We start from the raw sequence: 23696 nt of genomic DNA, 5'->3' as shown, positions 1-23696 counted from the left end.
TCAGGATCGTGCCCACATCAGTGCCCCCATAGCAAGCAGCTTGCTATGGGGGCTCACAAGGCAGGAGGATTCAGGGGTGCCAGCAGGGGACCCCAGAAGAGAAGAATCGGGGCTGCTCTGTGCAATACAATTGCACAGAGAAAGCAAGTATGATATGTTTGTTTGACATTTGAGAAACAAAGCTTTACTTTTAGAATCACGTTCAGACAGTCATACCTGTGAGACCTTAGGGAATAGAAGAAAGATGTTGGATCTCTTAAAACAGTACTGATGTTCTCAGTCAGGTCTTAAAATGTATGCAAACTCTAACAATATGTTTCTCATATGTATTCCCTTTTGGGCTGTTAAATATACCATTGAAATGGTTTTATTATATCTGTTCAACAAACAGCTGTTCATCCAACCAGAAATATTGTGAGGTGACTGATAACTGTTATCAGTCAGCACTGCTCCCATCTACTTCCATTAACTACAACCCCCGCCCCCATTATGGAGAAGAGAGGGAGGTGTTATGTCGTTCTAGCACAGTGTTATGTAGTTTTAACAAATTGCCTATCCTAAGATGACAATGCTGCTAAGTATGGTTGCCATCCTAAGGCTCCATGTACATGAGCCTACCCTGACTGCTGGAAAATGCAAATTGCAGCAAAAACGCGATTTTGTCGCATTTTTGTTTTTCTCGCGGTCGGCGGTCAAAACGTACCTATCCTGAACGCGATTATTCCGCGTTGAGAGGGAGGTTTAACCTCACCTAAACGCGGCAGCTCCTAAACGCTGCTAAAAGTCTATGTGTACATGGACACACAGGCTTTTATGGAGTTGACTTTAGGAGCTTTAGCAAAAAAATGCCCAAAGCTCCTAAACTCGAGTTTAAGAGCTGCTCATGTACATGAAGCCTAAGACAGGAAGTGTGATAATGGCAACATTACTAGGTTAAAATAAAGGAAAAATTGTGGAATGCAGCCACCACACCTACGGACCAATAAAGCTACAATACTATTATTCATCCGCATCCAACCCGCATGACATGAGAAATAACATTGCTTCCTATGGTGCCTGTTCACATATGTCCAGTGCACTGGCGGTGCAGATTCAGTACAGATTCAGTGTGGTTTTAAAAAGAGTCATGTCTGATTTCTGAGCAGTGCGGTCTGGTTCAGGTTCGAATTATAGGCTACTGACTTCTATGGGAACTGTTTCTAAACCACATATGTGTGAACGAGACAAGATCCTGAGCTAAACCTGTCCTGAACCTGACGTAAACCTGACATGAACCTGTGAACAACTACTGTATCAATTAGCTGTGAAACCTGAGCTTCAATCTGCACCGCACAAGTGTGAATCAGCTCTTAGATGAGTGGGGTGCCATTAAAAAACGAAAGGTAGCCCCAAGCATCCCTAAAGAGCAACGCATTTTGGCTGCAGGTGCGGGAACAGCTGTGATTCCTGCACCTTCAACCACCTGCAATAGTGTGAACCTAGCCTTAACCACTTGCCGTCCGCCTGCTGTTTATAAACGGCAGGATGGTGGCACTCCAGGGACGGGTTGCTGTTCATAAACGGCACCCGCCATTTCTAGCTGTGTGCGCTCCCTGAGAGCGCGCAGTACCGCGATCCGGTGCCCGCTGTGTCCTCCGGACACAGTGAAACGCCGATCGTCGGACGGGACCTCTCTACGAGGTCCAGATCATGTGATCACTGATTGGCCAATCAGTGATCACATGCAAAGTAGTAAGCAAGATGTCACTTGTGATATCATTGCTTACTACGTGTGAAATCTGTGAATGATCACAGAGGTCACATGGTACAAGGCTATTCACAGCAGCCTTGTACCATGTGACAAGCTGTGACCAATCACAGCTCACTCAGTAGTTCTCAATGGCTGCAAGAATGCAGACAGAGAGAAAGAGAAATGATTTCTTTTACATCCTGTATGGGTGTAAAAGCAATCACTGTAAAAATCTTCATCACCTCCCACAAGTAGTACAGTGTCACCATGGTGACACTGTACTGCTAGGGTGACCGTATGCAAAAAAAAAAACCAAACAAACAAATAATATAAGAAAAAAACAAAAATGTAAAAAAAAGTTTAAAAATTATAATTTTTGGTTATAAACTAATTTGGCTTATTTTTGTTTTTAAAGATAACGGAATACATTTTGGCCAAGATTTATGATGAAAGATTATTTATTTGCAAAATTTTATAAGAAAAACACTTTTCAAAATATTTTCATTTACATAGCAAAAAAAATTAAAAACCCAGAAGTGAATAAATACCACCAAAATAAAGCTTTATCTGTCTCAAAAAAATGGTAAAACATTCATATGGGTACAGTGTTGCATGACCGCGCAATTGTCATTCAAAGTGTGATAGCGCTGAAAGCTGAAAATTGCCCTGGACAGGAAGGGGGTAAAAGTGTCCGGACAGGAAGTGGTTAAAGAGAAGCTAAACACAAACACTTAAACCAAATATGCTCTTCCATGTTTGCTATGTATGTATACATACTGTATACGTAAGTATACAATTGTTTGGTTAAAATGTGAAGGTACTCACAGACAGGAAAAGATGATTGCCCAGTCTTTTGCATTATAGCCAGATAAGTGGATAATTGTCAGGTCTTTGACTGGCACCAGAATTTTTCACATTGTTATTGGTGTGGAACCAACATGTATTTGGCTTTTTTTTTTAATTTATCTGACCACTACTGTTAACCCAATAATGGGGCTGTGTCTGTCCGCTCTCCTGCCACTCAGATTTTTTTAAGCACATTCAGCAGCTGATTTAATCACCTAAGCAGACCATAGATTATGCAATTTTCTTTCCTTCCACCACATGTGAGAGGAAAAATTTAATGGTTGTTCAGATTTCATATGTGAGGTTTAACCACCTCCCGTCCGGCCGTTGTATATAAACGGCCGGACTGTGGCAGTGCAGGGTCGGGTGGTTTATAAACGGCCTCCCCGCACCCTGATTGTGTGCGCTCCCTGGGAGCGCGCAGCACAGTGATCCGGTGCCCGCTGTGTCCTCCGGACACAGTGGAACACCGATCGTTGGACGGGACCTCTGTACGAGGTCCCAATCATGTGATCACTGATTGGCCAATCAGTGATCACATGCAAAGAAGTAAGCAAGATGTCACTTGTGATATCATTGCTTACTACGTGTGAAATCTGTGAATGATCACAGAGGTCACATGGTACAAGGCTATTCACAACAGCCTTGTACCATGTGACAAACTGTGACCAATCAGTTCTCAATGGCTGCAAGAATGCAGCTAGAGAGAAGGAGAAATGATTGCTTTTACATCCTTTATGGGTGAAAAAGCAATCAGTGTAAAAAAAAAATAAAAAATCTCATCAACCCCCACAAGTAGTACAGTGTCACCATGGTGACACTGTACTGCTAGGGTGACAGTATGTAAAATAAAATAAAAAATAATATAAAAAAAATGTTAAAAAAAGTTTAAAAATTATAATTTTTGGTTATAAACGAATTTGGGTTATTTTTTTTTTTTACTAAAAATATAACAGAATAAATTTTGGCCAAGATTTATGATGAAATACTATTTATTTGTAAAATTGTATAAGAAAAACATTTTTTTTTCAAAAGTTTTGTACTTTTTAATTTACATAGCAAAAAAATTTAAATCCCAGTGGTGAATAAATACCACCAAAAAAAAGCTTTATCTGTCTAAAAAAAATGCTAAAAAATTCATATGGGTACAGTGTTGCATGACCCCGCAATTGTCATTCAAAGTGTGATAGCACTGAAAGCTGAAAATTGGCCTGGACAGGAAAGGGGTAAAAGTGTCCGGACTGGAAGTGGTTAAAACCACTTTAAGTCCAACAAGGTACATACCACCTCCTGGGCTTCTCTCTTTAAAGTGGCTCTAAAGCCTGAAGGTTTTTTACCTTAATGCATTCTCCTGCTGCTCCCCCCCGCCCCTCCTTACACTTAAGTGAACCCAAGCACGACCCAGTGATGTGCACTAGAGCTTTCTCGACTCTCTCTTCTCACTGGACACTAGAGGAGGGAGCAGGGCCGAGCCACACCCTGTGTGTCACTGGAAATACAGAGCCAGCTTGGGAGTAAGCACATACAAGTGCCCCCATAGCAAGCCACTTGACCTCAGGCACTCAACAGGGGGGAGGAGCAGATGGCCCCGGCGGGGGACCCGAGAACAGTAGGATCAGGGCTAATCTGTGGAAAACCACTGCACAGAGCAAGTAAGTATGACAAGTTATCACTTTAATTTAAAAAAATGTGGTGTTTTACAATCAATTACATCTGACAGGTAAATTGTGCTCCAGGAAGATAGCTGGAGATCTGAATGGGGTCATAATCTCCTCTTCTCAAGAGAGAAAAAATTCAGTTCCTGTAATCTTTCCTCATAGTTGAGCTCCTTCATACCACTTACCAGTTTGGTTGCCTTTCTTTGTACTTTCTCTCGGGAGTCTATGCCTCTTTTAATACAAGAACATGTTTTAGTAACTTTGGAAACTGCAGCTTGGCATTGCATGCCATTATTAGAGGAATAGTTCACCTTTACCAGAAATCTTCCAAAGCAAATAAGGGATGTATGTAGATAAAAAACTGTGCACCTCTGACAAAAGTTGAATAATGCCCTTGCTAGAGGTGTAGGCCACGTGTACATTATGAATCCTGACTGGAATACTCACACAATGTTACTAAGAGAGGCTTAGTCATTACAGTTCACCCTCACCTACAAAGGAGTGAGTTCTTGCTTTGATTCAACCTCCCCCAACGTGTTTTTTCTTTCCCCTGATGCAGTAGCTCTGAGCTCAGTGTTTGAGAGCATCCTCCTGTGATGGTGGAGGCGAGCAGTATTGACTAGGCCTCTCTTAGCAACATCTTAGAATGTATTAAACATGCATGTTTTCAGACCCAAGTGCATAACTTTAAGTTTATCAACAATAAACCCCCTTTGCCACATAGCTGGCCAATTAAATAGTGTATTGAAGTCGGCTTGTAAGTAGGAGACATCCTGTAAGGACGTTTTTCCACTGCATAGCTTGGTGTCATTTGCAAACACTGAAATTGTACTTTTAGGGCTCGTTCACACTTGGCTGTTTTACCAACACTTGCCAAACGCCCCTATAGCGTTTGTCCGGCGTTTGCAGAGCGGTTTTTTTTTTACACTCGGCAAACGCTCCGCAAACGCCGCATGCGCGGTTTAGCGGCGGTTGCTAGGCGTTTGCCGAGCGTTAAAAACGCCCCACAAACGCCTATAATGAAGTTTGAATGGTGTTACCGCTCCGCAAACGTCCCGCAACCGCGTCGCAACTGCACCGCAAACGCCGGCTGGGCGTTTGCGGAGCGGCACCATAGGCTAGAATAGGAGGCTTCAATGCCACCTGACTCGACCAGAGGCATCAGTTTTGCCGCGTCGCGACGCTACCGCTCCCGTTAGAACAGCACCATGTGCTGCAATGTGCAGAATTGGCAAAGGCGTTTGGGAAGTGGTAAAAACGCTTCCCAAACGCCTCTCTGCCGCCTGCACACAACGCTAGTGTGAACGTAGCCTTAATCCTTGACTCTATATCATTTATAAATACACTATATTGCCAAAAGTATTGGGACACCCCCCCAAATCAATGGATTCAGGTGTTCCAATCACCTCCATGGCCACAGGTGTATAAAATCAAGCACCTAGGCATGCAGACTGCTTCTACATACATTTGTGAAAGAACGGGTTGCTTTCAGGAGCTCAGTGAATTCAAGCTTGGTACCGTGATAGGCTGCTACCTGTGCAATAAGTCCATTCATGATATTTCCTTGCTACTAAATATTCCATGGCCAACTGTTAGTTGTATTTTAACAAAGTGGAAGCAACTGGGAACAACAGCAACTCAACCACGAAATGGTAGGCCACGTAAAATGACAGAGTGGGGTCAGCACATGCTAAAGCACACAGTGCACAGAAGTCACCAACTGTCTGCAGAGCCAGTAACTAAAGTCTTCCAAACTTCGTGTGGCCTTCAGATTAGCACAACAGTGCATAGAGAGCTTCATGGAACAGGTTTCCATGGCCAAGCAGCTGCGTCCAAGCCTTACATCACCAAGTGCAATGCAAAGCGTTGGATGCAGTGGTGTAAAGCTCTCCACCCCTGGTCTCTAGAGCAGTGGAGACATGTCTGGCATGACGAATCAATTATTTTGTAAAAGACCTACATGCTCAGACCTAACTTTGCCCGTGAGCCACATCATTTTTATTTTTAGCCCTTTAAACGTATTGCTCATGGGAATATATCTTGCAGGGAGCTTGCATACAGTCAATTTGGAGCATTCCCATTTCTGTAATCACTTAAATCTCTATAGACTGGCCACAGCTTCACTTTAAGATGTACACTTGGGCCATATGAGTATGCCCGATATTAAAGTGATTATTTAATAAAAGAAAACAATTGTTCAGTTGGTGGATTATTTCCAAAATCCAACTGCCATATAATGTCTTGATTTGCTTTGTTCAATACATGAAACATTTGCTCAATGGTGGTCTAAGGCTTTGCATGTATTTGATGCATGCAAGCGTCACTAGCTAAACCACAGTGCCACAGAAAAATAGAGTTTTTCATGTATAATTGGGGAGCGCATGAGGGACACTGAAGGAGGGAAACAGGACAAGCCACGTTTGCGCCCCTTCGTTGTTAACCTCTCCTGTCTGGAGGGCTGATAAACACCACATACAATCATTAATGTTCTATTTTAAAGCGATTGTAAAGGCAGCGTTTTTTTTTCTTTTAAAATAACAAACATATCATACTTACCTACTCTGTGCAGTGGATTTGCACAGAGCAGCCCTGATCCTCCTCTTCTTGGGTCCCCCTCCGGCGCTCCTGGCCCCTCCCTCCTGTTGAGTGCCCCCACAGCAAGCAGCTTGCTATGGGGGCACCCAAGCAGGCTCGGTGTCCATTGACACCTCTCCCTCCTCATTGTCTGTGATTGACAGCAGTGGGAGCCATTGGCAGCCAATGAGAAGAGGGAGTCCCTGGAGAGCCAAGACTCCACTGCACATCGCTGGATCAAGAGAGGGCTTATGTGAGTATTGGGGGGCTGATGCACAGTGAAGGTTTTTTACCTTCATGCACAGAATGCATGAAGGTAAAAAACCTTCTACCTTTACAACCACTTTAACTTCTGCAGTTCACTTAATAGCCCAGGAACTACATGTGGTCCCTAATCTCTTGCAGATAGTAAGCTGTGTTTTGGTGATTGCTCTTGGAAGAGTAAAATATTATTTAGACTTAATTCAAGTGGTTAAATTGTTTGGTTTATTTCTTGTATACTTTTTTTTCGGTGTTGTGCATTACGGTAGTACTAAATTCACTGAATACTGTGTGTGGCTCTTTGATTATATCAGAGTCCAAACTTAAGGCCTCCTTTATCAAGTGAATTGACCAAATCTGTTCTAAGATCACCACAGATCATTTTCAACATTGTGCAGCAGGAATTGGAGGGTGCTTTATGCATTTGTAATAGTGATCTCCCGAAGTCTGATATAATGACTCCAGTCTACAACTGTCTCCTGAAGCATTTCCCCATTCTCCAACAGTCTCCCATAGCATGTTCACAGTCTCTGACCATCTTCTGTTACATATTTACAGTCTCTGACAGGTGTCCGTAGCATTATATTCACTGAACATTATATGCTGCATTTGGTAATGTCAGGGGCTGCACTTGAGACCCTCTATAAAACATAAGTTGACCATAAGTGGGACCCTGACCTAAGAGTATCTGTGCATCTGTATAGCACTAGCACACAGCCAACCTCATTAAATAAAGAATCCTTGTTCATAATGGCTAAAACCTATGTGCAGTAACCCTTAATACACCAATCAGAATCCAACCACTGGTTTACATTTTAAAATAAATATTTTATTACCACAGAGAAATATAAAAGCACAAGCCTACCCTGATGACCCAGAAGGAGATGCACTCCCTTGATGACCTTCATATTGCTTCACCATCGCCCGCACACTCCAGTATGGGTTCCCGATCTCTTCTTCCACACTGCTGTTCCTAGGAAGAAACGTTAATAAGATGTTACTCATTGCAATACCTTCAAATCACAGATTTGCGACTGAAGATTGCATTAAGAGTAAACAGTGCTTTTTTTACCCTCAGAGAGTAGGTGCAGGTAGTTCCCCCTTCCGAGTCAACCCTTGTCTCTGCCCCCTACCCACCTCTGAGCACTGTCCCCTGGTTTCACCCCCAACCCACCTCTCATTATGACCCTTTTAGAGAATACAGAACCGAGTATAATGTTTTTGGTGCAAAGTAATTTTTATGGAATGGATTAATAACAAGAAAAGCAGTAAAATAGATCCCCTGCAGCCAGTAACAATAGAACCCCCTACAACAGTTTCCCCCCAGCAAAATTATACCCCCACAACAATAGATCCACCCCAACACCAATAGTTCCCTGCCAGAAACAACAGATCCCTGCCAGCAACAATAGACCCCTCACCAGCAACAACAGACCTTATGCAATAATAGATCCCCCAGTGACAATAGATCCCCCATCAGCCAGCATCAGTAGGTCCTCCAGCACACCCCAGTACCCAAGCCTTTACATATATTCAGTGCTGGAGGTGCCGGAGCTGCGTTCCCACTGAAAAAAAACCCTAAGAGTAACTCCATGGAACAAATGAAACCATTAAACTGCTGATGATATCCAGAAATATTGGAAATGTGCATATAACTGTCTTCTATTGTATATGTAAAAAAATGGGACTTTTAACTTACCTGTAAAATCAATTTTTATGGAGTACATCATAGGACACAGGAGAGTTAGTTCTTCTATTGCTGAGTTATGCTTCACCGCTAGGTGATTGGACATTGGAAAATAGCAAAACTTGACACAGTCCTGCACAGCCCCATAGCCCTGCTTAGTTTTGTCAGCAAGCAATGTTGGTGTGAAACAAGAGGGTAGGGACCCATATCCTGTGATGTATTCCAAGAAAAGAATTTCACAGGTAAATAAAAAAACACAAAAAAAACACTCTTGAGCACCCCCTTTGTACAAATATATGGGTACATCTGATTATCTCTCCACTTAGTCAGCCATCCAGCCTTCCAGGAGTCTTCTCCCAATTCCTGTTTCTTCTGTTTATCCATATCCCCCAAATTAACCAAAACAACAAAGGGATGCTGTAGTGCAGTACCTTTTATTAATATGCATAAGTGTGCATAAGAGTGGTGGATGCATGTGGTGTTGCTTTGGACGTAGATGGAGTGATATGTATCTTTGACACTGGACACAGGTGCAAGAAGAGATTGTTTTGGTTGGAGGAGCATTGTACAAAAAAATGTTATTCACAATTGAGGGAACATTTGGTGGACTTTTTAGATATTGGTCACATATTCACAGAGACTTTAAATGTTGGTAAAGTATTTTTATATGGGGTTCATTTAAAAAAAGCACTGGTGACTATACAAATAGGTACACTGATTTTCACTTATTTATTGATGTTTTTATGTATTTATTTGAAAGTGTTTTGACATATTTATTTGATTATATGATTTAGGGTATAGTGCAGCACTTTTTATTTATTTATTTTTTCCAAAAAAGATTTTTATTAGAAGAAAGCAGTAATAACAATACATGTACAGACGTGAATCCAAGGTCGGACATATCGCTGTATGGCGCTTCCCGTGTGGCAGACAGGTCAAAGCATAACAGGCAATACAAAACATAACGTTGTAAAACATTGTGCCAACGTAATATTACAGTCCAGGAAATGTACGGCATATAAGAAATGCGCAGAGAGATATATTGTCTTTTGACCTTTGAGCAGTATTTTCTGTCAGGGGAGTGTGAAGTGTATGATAAAGAATATGAACAGCACATGCTAAAGCTTTGGATCTGTTTCACAAGTCTAAGAATTGGATGTGTGAGTGATATGGGGCATAGTACGTCTGTTTGAAGAACAGCGTTCTGTATCGGTTATGGTACGAAAACGAAGATAGGAGTAGAGTATAGGTGGGAGCTAGAGATCAGGTAGAGAGAAGGTTAGTTAGTAAGTAGAATAATGAGGTCATAAAGGTAAGTATAGAGAAAAAAAAAGGGAGGGGGGGGGCTTAGTGTGAGGTAAAACGGAAAGGAGGAGTGAATGTTTGCGGATAGGTGGCTCTCAATCTGTGAAATGAGCCACAGTAAAAATACCTACTTATAGCTTAGGATGTGGTGCGTATCAAGACAGTCAACCCCGTAATATGCGGATACAGGTTCTAAGGGAGTAAGTCTTGGTGAAAGACTAAGGTATATCTAGGCATATATTGAAAGGTATCTCAGAGAAGAGAACATTCCCCAGTATCAGGATATGTCTAGTCAATCATTGCTGCATTAGTAGGTGGTAGGTAGGGGTGGTTTTAAAGTGCCTCCAACAGGCCCAAGTTCCCTTGAATCTCTTGGGATGTTCCTTGGCAACAGAGATCAGTTCCTCCATTTTCTCAATTCTACTGATCCTCGCAAACCATTCACGGATAGTGGGAATATTTGTTGAGCGCCAGTGGACTGGAACACACTGTTTTGCTGCGTTAACCATATGCATGGCGAGTGATTTACAGTAAGCACTTTTTATTTTAAGGTCACATTACTGAGGTATTCATTGGAATGCAACAGTAATTGGTGCGAGCAGCTTCCTGGATGCAATAGAGGATATTTACAGACCTTTTAACCAAGGCACAGGGTATATATAACACTGTTTATAATTGAGGGAGAAACCTGACCCTTAATAGGTCTCAAAGTCAGATTTGTCTAGTCCTGACTAAAGGAACAATAGAACCTATGCCACAGAGTATTTCCTGGGATGAAGCTCTCCTTTTGCACCAAGCAAAGTATGCTGTCCACATACAATGGTAAATCCTATGAAATAAGAACTTTCTGGCTTAGCAGGCTGGGAATCAGGGAAATCATCAAAACCTCTAATTGTGAATCAGGATGGAACATGAGACCTTGCGGAAGAAGATACGGATGATGTTGTAAGACCCACAGAAAGTCCGATAAGAGCCTATGTTTGAGCACATGCCTTTCCTCTTCAGCTTGTAGCCTCTGGATAGAATTTTCTGAACCCAAATACCAGAAATACATTAAATCAACTCCACACAGACTCGAAGGCTGCCAGATGTCCCCCCGATTGTTTCCCTTTTTTTTGGAAAGGTTTGTATCAGGTCTTAGAAGGCTTGGGGTTTCAGGATTTCTTTCAAAAGAAAGTCTACTACTTAGTCCCCAAGTTCTGAAAGGAACCCATCTTAGTCCCAGACAAAGACAGCTTCTTTAGAAATAATAGAGTGCACTCCCCCCCCCCCCCCACATAATCTTTTGGATCAACATATACTAAGGAACTGCCAAAGGGGCATTCGCACTTGAAAGGCATATGTTCCAGCTGCTTCTTGCAGACAGAATCTCACAACCCATTCAGGCTCCAGGTGCTATCTAGCAGAAGAACCCAGATTCTTTAGCTATGTGCTTATACCAGACCAGCAAAACTTGACAAAAACCCATGTATGCAATGACAGGTTGAATGGCCGCACTTGCCAATGAAAAGGATACTTTAATGAGGGACAGAAACCATTTGTCCGCAAGGTCCTTAAACACCAATACATCAGCAACTAGGACTGATTAAATATCTTATTCAAACAAGAAATAGCAGGGTGTATTTCTGTGGGCAGCGTTTTCTCCATGTTTCATTTGTCTACAGAACACTGATCATCCATGTAGAACATCTATGTAAAGAAAACATGGTTGTTTTACATGTACGATAAATATTCCATAGACAACCTTAAAGTGATTCTAAAGCCTTTTTTTTTTTTTTAGGAAAAAATAACAATCATGTCATACTTACCTGCTGTGTGCAGTATTTATGAACAGAGCAGCCCGGATCCTCCTTTTCTTGGGTTCCCCGCAGGCTCTCCTGGCCCCTACCTTGTGCCTGGTGCCCCCACAGCAAGCAGCTTGCTATGGGGGCACCTGCTGCTCCGTGTGTCCATTCACACACGGAGCCGTGGCTAGGCCCCGGCCCTTCTCTCTTCTCATTGGCTCACTGGCTGTGATTGACAGCCAATGGCTCCCGCTTCTGTCTCAGCCAGTGAGTAATAGGGAGTCCCAGGATAGCCAAGACTCCAGTGCACATCGCTGGATCGAGAAGAGGCTTAGGAGAGTATTAGGGGAGGTTGTGGGGAATGCTGCACACAGAAGGTTTCTTACCTTCATGCATAGAATACATGAAGGTAAAAAACCTTCAGCCTTTAGAACCACTTTAAAGCTTTTAAAAGTTTAGCTAAAAATGATCTTTAACTTTACTGACATAACTTACCTGTAATGAAGCATATCGCACATGGAGCAGGTTGCTGGATCCTGTAGAAATCTTCACTGCAGGGACGCTTCTGGTCTCCAGGCTGAATTCAATAGAAAAAGTTCCTGATGGGGACCCACCCCTATCTCCCCTCTCATCCACTGAGAAAAGCTCTTTCATTGCTTTCACTGCCTGTAGCATAATCTAAGATTGAGTGAGAAAACTCAGCAACGCATGAGACTCTCCTCCATTTATAAATGGGGATATTATGTAGCTTTGGGGCTAACATAATTTTAGCTAAACTTCAGCTTTAAGATGGGCTACAGAATTTTTCTTTGGAGTTGTGATGATTTTTGGGCTCATTATTAAAGAAAATAATATTCCCCAAAAGAAAATTATAAGGCCAGCTGTTATCTGTCAGCCAGTTTTGTGAAACCTAAACATGACCCGTCCAGGAAACCATTCTAAACAATAAAACTTGAATGGAAACTGGCCTATATACAAGTGACTTTAACCAACCTTGGGAACCAAATAAATGACAATTGTGGGACTCTATTCTTATTTACAAACAGCTTTGCGAGACCGGACAGGAACAATGTGAGACCTTGTAGGGTACTTGCTAGCCAAACAAACCCTCAAAGATGTCACAATTGCCTATTCAGAACAAGAAGGTCACCATTTCATTTAGGGTACTTGACTGCCCCCGATGGACAGGTAAAGAACTTCCTGAATAAACAGCATTTTGACCGTACAATCGTCAAATCCCATGGGAGGTCTTATAAGACAATGGACATTTACCATATATATGGTAAATGCGAGACTCTCATGAAAAAAAAAAACAAACTCTGCTGCTGAGAATTTTTATAAAACTTGAAAAAAACAACAACTTTAAAACCACTTGGAAAAGCTTGATAGAAACAGAAACCCTGCTCTACAAACGCTCTGCTATTTTTGAAGAACTTATTCTTAGAAGAAGCCTTTCGCCAAAGAAGAAATTTTCTGCTGCCGATCCCAATTTTTGCTCCTTGCTGACGAGAGGCATTTTTTTTTACCAACTGTAATCCCACTGGAAGACCTCAGAAAACGTAATTCTGAGAGTGGTGAGAACCGTATCAGAACATCGTAACTTTTATACATTTAAAACTGAGAAGAGCTTTAATCATATTTCATTGTGTTGGTTAGAGTAATATTGCGCATATATCTATATAATTTGCATGGTGTACGGAAATTAATTGACCAATAATTGTTCTATCTTTTTGGGTACTGATATCATATTGTGTACTAACATATATGAAGTGTTTTGCTGTGCATTTTGTCAGGAATATTTTCCTAATTCCCTTCGGCCGCGGGAATTGGAAATTATACCTTGAGCACTAACCATTTAGTATTAACCACTAAACTGTTTTAGCATTGTGGTGAGATACATATATTGTGTTTTAATCTCATAGAGGGTATTGTGATATATATTTGATTGTGTGTAAGGAAATACTCATCACCAGTAGTTTCATTTGTATTAGTATATATATAAATATTTGTACATAAATAATTTATTTATCAAATCGGCAAAATTTGTGTATATGGTAAGAAATCACATTGGTGAAAAGAACTCAAGGAAAATTAGAGCGTGGTGATCAAATTATTAAGGTGTCCATATTATTAGATTATTAATTATTTGCCGTATTTAACGGCTGGAGGCACTGCATTATATTTAAACAAAATGCAGCGCTGTTAAAAAATCATAAGAAATAATGATGAAACACAGTCCAATAAAAAGGTGCTCCTTGATTCCCAGTGCAAATGGTAGAAATACACACTAACCAGAAAGCGTATAAGTAATACGCATGTGAATATATATCCTGAAGATTCACCTCTCCTTTCTGATCTGGTCATTATGCGTTTTCCTTTAATGTTCAGCTGCTATAATTGAGAGCGCTTACTATATTTTGTATTATTCACTGCATTATATTGTTTACTGGGATCGGACACCACCCAATTTATTTAGAATTAATTATCTCTAAAACCACCACAGATTACAATGGTTTTTTACATGATAATCTGTTATGACCACCTCTCTTTTACAGCGATTGTCTTATGACAGATTTGTGAACACAAAGATCACCAATGCAATAGTTTCTTAAGCTGGGCATAGATGGATCAAAATTCGACCAATTCACCAAGGACCGGCCGAATTATGATCCGTCTATGGGTGTTCTCATTCATGAGAAGTCAATCTAATAACTGACTTTTCACAAAATAGGCTTGTTAGAAATTTTGTGTTCGCTCAGCACTGTAGCCAATAGGCTTTAGCGCTAATCAATGTATTCAGACAGCAGAGGAGTCCCTGCTGTCAGAAAACAATAACATAGCGGGGAGGGTTACCCCATCCACCTCACTTGGTGGATAGATTAATTTCTGTACAACCAGCCTCCCCATATATGAATTGAAATTATTATTATTATTCAGCTGGTCCCTGTTGAACCAGCCAGATTTGGACTTTGAGTATGGCAGGCAGGTGAGAAATCTGTGTGTTTATGGCTATGTTTGTGAGCTGCTTGTTAAATTTATGTTAACAAAAGGTACTAAACTTCATTCATCACAACTGAGATTGAACACATCACCTTGGAATGATAACACTTTGTACTGCTTATCTATCAGAGAACAAAGTGACCCTGCAGCCAGACAGCAAAGTAAAAGGATCTGCTAGGAATACTGTTGCTGCACTCCGAGCAAGCATGTCAGTGTAATTCAGAGCACTGATGTTAGCTCAGAATCCAATAACTCACTAGGGCTGTATAGTTTTTCAGTATTCTGTATTTGTGGCCATGCGTGTATGTGGTTTTCTGTATTGATAAATCAATTAAAACACTTGATACTACAGAACACAACATGGTATTGGATATTAATAAAACTAATTACTCATTAAAGCATCATTGATCTACCATGGTCAAATCAACCATAATGATTTCCGTATGTAGCATGTATCATTTAAAGTCACAAGTGAGTGAGAATATATGCCGCACAATTACAACTCATGCACACTGGGTGTTTTAGGCTTGATGCATGAGACTGGCATTTAGCTGGGCCTGGAGGGCATAGGTGCATCGACCAGCGTCACTGTCAACAGCCTGTTAAACTCTATGAGAGTCTAACAGCCACTGTGGCTAGACAGTGGCACTTCCACACTATGCTCCCCGAGATGAATGTCCATAGTGCAGGCTGCTTGCATTCCAGACATTTGTCCCTGGGCACAAACTGCCGTAAATGTACATACCGCTAGGTGCACCGTCCAGCTCCATCTAACCGCAGCAGCTGTCAGACTCTCACAGAGCTTGCAGGCTGCTGGCAGCGGGGCTGGGCAGTGCACCTGTGCCCTCCAGCCACAGCTCAACACTGGAGCCTCATGCACTGGGACAACATGTTCAGTGTGCATGAGGCCTTACTTATATATAGAGAATAGAGACTGCACCCTCAGCACAGTAATTGTAAATTGTCTTGGTGTCGGAATCTAAAAACATTAGGTACGTTTTATTTCACTAAACTGACCTAGAAAAAGAGTTTAGAAATGTGTGTAATCATATGTGAATATGATTATTGCAGTCATTAGATTGTAAGCTCCTCTGGTGTAGGTGATATAAAGTCTTTTTATGGGATATGTGGCTGAAAAATATGTTTAAATTATAACATGAATTCAAAGGATAATTGTACTAGTAACCAAACTAATCCTAGCTGCCCTCCTTTGTCTTCCACATTCTAGCTCACGGGCGACTCAGTCAAAAAGATGCTGTCAAAGCCATATGCGGCCAATACATATCCACAAGAGCTTACTCTGATTTCACTGCACACAGTGGGCTTCTCACAGTGTTTCTTTGAAGCTGCAGAAAGTCAGATAGAGACTGCCTAATTTCCAGCATCATCTTGCCCATTCCTCTCCTGCCTTACTGTCCCTTGCCCACCCTTTCATTCATTGGATTTCAGTTCTTTTAATCATGTAGGTTTAGCATCACAAGGGTGTTACCATTTGCATGCACACCAGCCTAGGAATGCCCCCTCCTCCAGACTGATATCCACCTATCACATTATTTTGATATTACAGAACCCCTCTCAAAAGCAGCCCTACTTCTTGCTCCTGAGAGGAGCTACACCCTCCAGGACTCTTCCAACAGCCCTAATCTGCCTCCATTGCATTGAGAAGCACAGAGACCTAGTGATGCTATTACTGGATCTAAAATAAGATATGCAATGAAAATGGAATGTTTTTAATTAAAAAAATATTTTTCACTTCACTGAAAAATTTCTTTAAAGAGGAGGGACAAGGGAAGGCAAAATATAAGCAGAATAAACTTCAGCTTTAAATAATAACCACTTTATTGTTGAACTAACAAGCCCACAGCAGAAAAGTAAAAGTTGCTCTGGTCCATAGGAGGTGCACAGGTGTGAGAGATGAAGGGGTTAAGTCCCCAATCACACTGGATGAAAACTGGCATCCGATTTGCATGCCATGCGACTTGTAAATCGCATGCCAAGTCGCACCATATTGTCCACAATTACAACAGTCATATCCAAGTCCAAGACCAAGTCGGTACCGCACAGATTTCTAAAGTAGTACCTGCACTACTTATGCTGTGATTTGCATAGACATCTGTGTCAATGTCTTGCAAATCTCACCTGAAATCAGCATGTCATCCGACTTTGTCATCCGAATTTGTGCGACTTCACTGTAAAGCACGTGATTTCAAAGTCTGCTTTGGTGTGACTGGGGTGTAAAACACTACAGTCTCTGTGAAAAAGTGCACAGAGAAGGAAATCAACTGTATTGCTTGATCAATACACTGTATGTGTGTGTCCTAAAAAATTTCATGTGAACACTATTGTAGCAATTGTGCATACAGAGATGGACGTGGTCACCCATCTTGCTAAGGATCCTCCATCTTGTATCTCTCTCTCTCTCTCCACCAAATCCCCCCTCCCTCTCTGTTGAGTGACTTGTGGTCCCAGGATGCGGAGTTCAAAATGGCATCAAGGCCCAGCGGGAGAGCTCATGGTTATAAACCCCAATTAGCCTGGCCCCCGCATGTCTGCGAGACTCTTGCTGGAAAAGGATCGTAAAGCCATAAACCAAGCCCTTCACTAAGCTTCAAAGATATTCCAGATAAACCGTAAAACAGACATCACATTCAAAATCCATTTTCCCCTATGATTTCATATCTTGGAATATGAAAGACTTACTAGGAGACGTGGCATATATTCAGATGGGTCACTTTAATACAAGTCACCTGATATATTACACCCCCTATCTGACATCTACAGGAGAGCAGAAAATGATATCTCCTTAACCGTCTCAGCAGGTATGTCATATTTCATATCTAGACGTTCGGCGGGTAATTCTGCATATTAATCTACTCGTGGATAGAATGTTACCGGTATCCAGGGGAAGTTATTGCTCTGGTATCAACATGGGAGGGATTTTGGTTCTAGCTGGGGTCTCCGCCCAACACCCTCCCCAAATGAGGCAATTGGTTCTCTGCTTCAAGGAGACACTCTGCTGATTTCCCAGAAAAGCTGTTATGCTTGGAGCAGAAAGCTAAGCTGAGTTTAAGATTCTCCCTTGTAACATCGGAACCAACTTTGGGAGACGGTCCTTTTGCTCAGGAAACTTGAACACTGCTTAAACCAAGGCTTTTGGCAAGTACTTTGCCTCTCTAAATTTCTTTCTGTTATCTATTTGCTGTGTTATTGCTCTCTGTATATTTATATATATATATATATATATATATATATATATATATATATACATACACACAGTTGCAAGAAAAAGTATGTGAACCCCTTGGTATTACGTGGAGTTTTGCATGAATTGGGCATATAATGTGCTCTGAACGTCATCTAAGTCACAACAATGGAAGAACACAGTCTGCTGAACATAATACTACACAAACATTAGATGTTGCCATGGTTTAATTGCACATAACATGTACACATTCACAGTGCAGGGAGGAAAAAGTATGTGAGGCCCTAGCTTAATTACTTCTCCCAGAGCTAATTGGAGCCAGGAGTGAGCCAACCTTGACTCCAATCAGTGTGATGATATTGGATGTGTTGCTGACAGCTGTCTTGCCCTTAAAAAACACACACCTGTTTTGGTTTTACTGGTTTCAAGAAGCACTGTCTGATGTGAACCATGCCTCACAGAAAAGAGCTCTCAGAAGACCTACGATCAAGAATTGTTGACTCGCATGAAGCTGGAAAGGGTTACAAAAGTATCTCCAAAAGCCTTGATGTTCATGTGTCCACGGTAAGACAGACTGTCTACAAATGGAGAAAGTTTAGCACTGTTGCTACTCTCCCTAGGCGTGGTCGTCCTGTAAAAATGACTGCAAGAGCACAGCGCAGAATGCTGCATAAGGTAAAGAAGAATCCCACAGTGTCAGCTAAAGACCTACAGAAATCTATGGCACATGCTAACATTTTTGTTGACACATCTACAATAAGGAAGACATTAAACAAGAATGGAGTACATGGGAGGACACCACGGAGGAAGCCATTGCTGTCCAAAAAGAATATTGCAGCACATTTGAAGTTTGCAAAAGAGCACCTGGATGTTCCACAGCACTACTGGCAAAATATACTGTGGACAGATGAAACCAAGACTGAGTTGTTTGGGAAGAACACACAACACTATGTGTGGAGAAAAAAAGGCACAGCACACCAACATCAAAACCTCATCCCCACTGTAAAACATGGCGGAGGGAGCATCATGGTTTGGGGCTGCTTTGCTGCCTCAGGGTCTGGACGGATTGTTGTCATTGATGGGAAAATGAATTCCAGAGTTTATCAAGACATTTTGCAGGAAAACGTACAACCATCTGTCCGCCAACTGAAGCTCCGCAGAGGATGGGTGATGCAACAGGACAATGACCCAAAGCATACAAGTAATTCAACAAAACGATAGCTGCAACAGCACAGAATACGCCTTCTGGAGTGGCCCAGTCAGAGTCCTGACCTCAACCCGATTGAAATGCTGTGGCATGACCTTAGGAGAGCGATTCACACCAGACATCCCAAGAATATTGCTACACTGAAACAGTTTTGTGAAGAGGAGTGGTCCAAAATTACTCCAGATCGTTGTGCAGGTCTTATCTGCAACTACAGGAAACGTTTGGTTGAGGTTATTGCTGCCAAAGGAGGGTCAACCAGTTATTAAGTCCAAAGGTTCACATACTTTTTCCTCCCTGCACTGTGAATGTTTACATGTTATGTGCAATTAAACCATGACAACATCTAATATTTGTGTAGTATTATGTTCAGCAGACTGTGTTCTTCTATTGTTGTGACTTAGATGATGTTCAGAGCACATTTTATGCCCAATTCGTGCAAAACTCCACGTAATCCCAAGGGGTTCACATACTTTTTCTTGCAACTGTATATACTGGCTACATCTTTTCTGTAAATATTTTTATTGCACCCTTTTGACCTTTTAGTAATAAATCTTACTTTCTAAAAGTGTTGAACTGTTTCTAAAGCTCTTTAATGCAAACTAAGAACCCCTGCCTCTGAGTGCTACTGTGTGTTTTTAAACGTCTGCATACATCTGTCTGCGGTGACATTGTGTATACAAACGATTATTCAAACATCATAGTGCTATTGCTGATATTGCCGAGTTTCCTCTTTCTCTGTACAAAATGGAGGTGGTGGCAGTGTGAAGGGTTAATTGCGTAATTAACCTGACCTAGTAACAATTGCTCTCAGGCTGCGGCACATAGGTTGTGGTCCATTAGCTGAAAAATCTTTGTGCAGGGTGCAGCTGAGAATGGCATTGTTACGCACATGACAGCGTGGTTTTAGATTGGCTAGTCCTTCGGTCACGAGTTTGGTGAGAAGGGCTGGGGTCTGACGCCGTGATCGTCACAACTATGTTATAGCTAACATGGTGAGGATGACATTTTCAGGAACTGATAGCTGATTGGTTCTTGACAGGAGAAGAGACTGAGAGCTGTAAGTGACAGCATGGTCCCACAGCAAAAAGCAAGCACAGCTGAATGCTCCTGCTCTCAAAGACAATATAAAGAAATGTTCTCTCAGCACGGCCTTCATACTTAGTTAATCTACATATTATGTTATAGGAAAACTCTAGTCAAACCTGAAAATTCCTGGGATATAAAAAAGAACACAGCTTACATGTTCAGGGATGCAAAACAGCTAGACACCTTGATGTGCAAGGTGTCTTAAAGTAATTGTAAAGGTTCAAAGTGTATTTGTTAAAAATAAGAAACATATTATACATACTTGCTCTGTGCAATGTTATTGCACAGACCAGCCCCAATTCCCTTCTTCTGGGGTCCCCTGCTGGAGCTTCTTGCTCCTCCCCCCGGCTGAGTGCCCCCATAGAAAGCCTCTTGCTATGGGGGCACTCGTGTAGGCTCACACCCGAGTCAACATAAGACACACAGAGTGGCTTGGCCTCTCCCCCAGCTCCCTTCTCACTGGCTGTAATTGACAGCAGCAAGAGCCAATGAGGAGGGAGAGAGCTGAAAGAGCTGCTGTTTTCACACACATTTCTGAATCAAAATCCGACTCAGGTAAGTAAAAGAAAGGGTCGGGGGGGGGGGGAAACGACACCTGCACTGGATCCATGCACACTGGGCTTAAAATTTGTTGCTTCTACAGGAGTATAGCATTTTATCTGTAGAAGCAGCTCAATGTTATCATATGTGTCAATGCACATTAGGACGTTAAGACATATTTTAAGCTCAGCGTTTGGAGGCAGAAAACAAATGCCTTCTGGTTTGCGTTTTTGATAGGAGTTTTCTAGCAGAAAAAACATCACCAAGCGTGCCTAAATGCCTGTAAAAAAAATGCTCTATATGAGCATTTGTTTTTCTGCCATCAGAACTGGTGTTTTTTTAAGCCCACTGTGCACGGACCCTGAAGATTTTTTACCTAAATGCAGAGAATGCATCAGGATAAAAAAAACTTCATCCTTTACAACCACTTTAAAGATACCAACCACGTGCTGCAGAAGTTTGAATTCAAGTAGTAATACAGCAAGCAGAGACGGTAACCACTACCAACCACAGGCATCAGGAAGTCATCATATCCATCATCATAACTTGTAAGGAGCTCTGTCAAATCTGGCAAGAGTGCATCACAGAGAATACTAATCGAAGTAAAGTTAGTGGAGTTAATTTACTTCCAGTGTTTGCTGGATACTATTGGCAGTTTTCTGATCGATTTCATTTGTTTCCTTCAAACTCTCAGGGCAAATATTCTAACTGTAGATATTTCATAGGAAAACTGAGCACAATACATTTTAATGGGCATATTTAAAGAAATTACATTATCTGTAAACTATCATTTACTTTTAAACATCAGTGTGTACACAAAAAAAACCCTACAAAATAACTTCAGCGCATCTATGGAAACTCCCAGCTTCAATGTGATTCATCTTGCGACATAGAAGTCCCATATAACATACAGAGTTCTTATACACTACATAAATTCTTCTTAATAAGGTTACTCAATTCTTGTAAATATTTGTGCACCTTCCTTCCGTGTGCAAGATCACCCTGTGTTTCTCCTCCGCCAACAAACATATGTACTCTCACCTCCTTATTTTCACCTATAAATGTTTAAGTCAAACAGCGCCTTTCCCTTTTAACCCGGGTAGGTATAATTCCTTTATTGCTCCACTCTCCTCCACAGTCTAATCCAGAATGATCTTCCTATTTCTTATCCAGAATATCCTGGCCACAGAAGGAAGTTATTTCCAGCCTGTTCCAGGCCCGCAAAGTACTGCATGCTGGATAGACGGGGTGCGGGAAAACACTAGCTTATTTGCTCCCTATAATACACCAGCTTGTGACTCGTAAAGACTTTTTGTGTGTACACAGAGTTCACTGCTCAGGGTCCACATCACTTACCTCTGTCTGTAGCGGGAAATATCTCGCCCTGAGCGTGACATGTCCAGCCGAACATCAGCGAGAGCAGCAGCTGCACCCTGGGCCACTGCTGTAGTAGACTGAGGGCGATGATTGGCAGAGAACATGGACTGGCCCTTTCCGGCTGCTCCCAGCACATTGTGGTTGATGGATCGTCCTGACACAGGTTTAAAATGAGCTGCCAACGTCAATATAATTCTCATAATGGATTTTAAATTCCCATCAACTATATCTGTGGAAAAAAATAAAGAAAATGTGCATATTCTTAGGTTAGCATCTGAGAAAACAGCATGTCAAAATGATCAAGAGACCAAGATATATAGAGTGCTAATGCTATATTTAAATCTGCATGTTACCTATAAAAGCTGCATTTGGTCCTGCCTTCCCTGAACTATCCTGGAATTGCACTGCAATTAATTGTGCCAAAACTAGAGGGTCTATTTATAAAAAAAATGTTAGACGAATATCACAAAAATTTGCCCAGACATCAAAAATTCTGACCATATTTTGCTTAACCACTTGCCCTCCAGAGGATTTACCCCCATTCCTGACTAGGCCATTTTTTGCGTTACAGAGCTGCATTCATTTAACTGACAATTGCGCGGTCCAGCAACGCTGCATCCAAATTAAATTTACGACCTTTTTTCCCCACAAATTGAGCTTTCTTTTGGTGGTATTTGATCGCCTTTGTTTTTTATTTTTTGCGATATATAAAAAAAGGAGGCCAACAATTCTGAGAAAAAAAACAATATTTTGACTTTTTGCTATTAAACATGTCCAGCAAAAAATTAAAAAAATCTAATTTCGTCATAAATTTAAGCTATGGCTTTGCTAAAAAAAATCCCAATACATGTAAATTAATTGGTTTACAGGAAAGTTACAGTGTTTACAAATGGCGGTATATATACTGGGATTTTTAAAAAAATATATACTTTTACTAGTAATGGCGGCAATCAGCTACTGTGGCGGGCTTTCTGACACTGGGGGGGAACTGACTTGGTGTCACTGACATCCCAAGTGACACCAATACAGTGATCAGTGCTAAAAAAAAAAAAAGCAGTGATACTGTGCTAATTGCACTGGGCAAGAAGAGGCTAACATGTGGGGCATTCAAAGGGTTAACAGTGTGCTGTGTGCTGTTTTACAAAGGGGGCTGTGTGTGTGCTTCACTGTAATCACACTGCTTTGCATGGCTGTGCTGTGCACAGTCATCCAAAACAGTGTGCACCAGCTGACAGGGAGGAGAACTGTTTTGTTTACAAACAGATCTTCTCCCTGTCGGAGATCCTCAACAATCACCGGGAGCCAGCGAGTAATCACCGGTGATTAAACAGAAGAAATGCAGCGCTCTTAAAAATGATATTAGAAATAATAATAGACACAGTCCAGTAAAACAACAGTGTTCCTTGTTTCCCAGTGTAAATGGTAGAATTTTGCACTAAC

The 23696-nt window shown here is 41.5% G+C and overlaps 1 protein-coding gene across 3 annotated transcripts in view; it reads right to left on the bottom strand.

Moving 5' to 3' along the window:
* Positions 1–23696, bottom strand: part of DIXDC1 (DIX domain containing 1) — a 307504-nt gene that overhangs the window by 126849 nt on the left and 156959 nt on the right. For all 3 annotated transcript variants that reach the window (XM_089670198.1, XM_089670197.1, XM_089670199.1), the window contains exons 4-5: positions 22236–22485; positions 7934–8041 (exon numbers count right to left, since the gene is read on the bottom strand). In XM_089670198.1, coding sequence (XP_089526324.1) covers positions 7934–8041; positions 22236–22485 — 358 coding nt within the window. The remainder of the gene's footprint in view (positions 1–7933; positions 8042–22235; positions 22486–23696) is intronic.

Source organism: Staurois parvus, unplaced genomic scaffold (genome assembly GCF_062004578.1).
Source record: "Staurois parvus isolate SC_StPar_1 unplaced genomic scaffold, SC_StPar_1.0 ptg000087l, whole genome shotgun sequence".
Taxonomy (NCBI): Eukaryota; Metazoa; Chordata; class Amphibia; order Anura; family Ranidae; genus Staurois; species Staurois parvus.
Note: the sequence above shows the minus strand (reverse complement) of the source record. Positions and strands in the feature narration are given on the sequence as shown.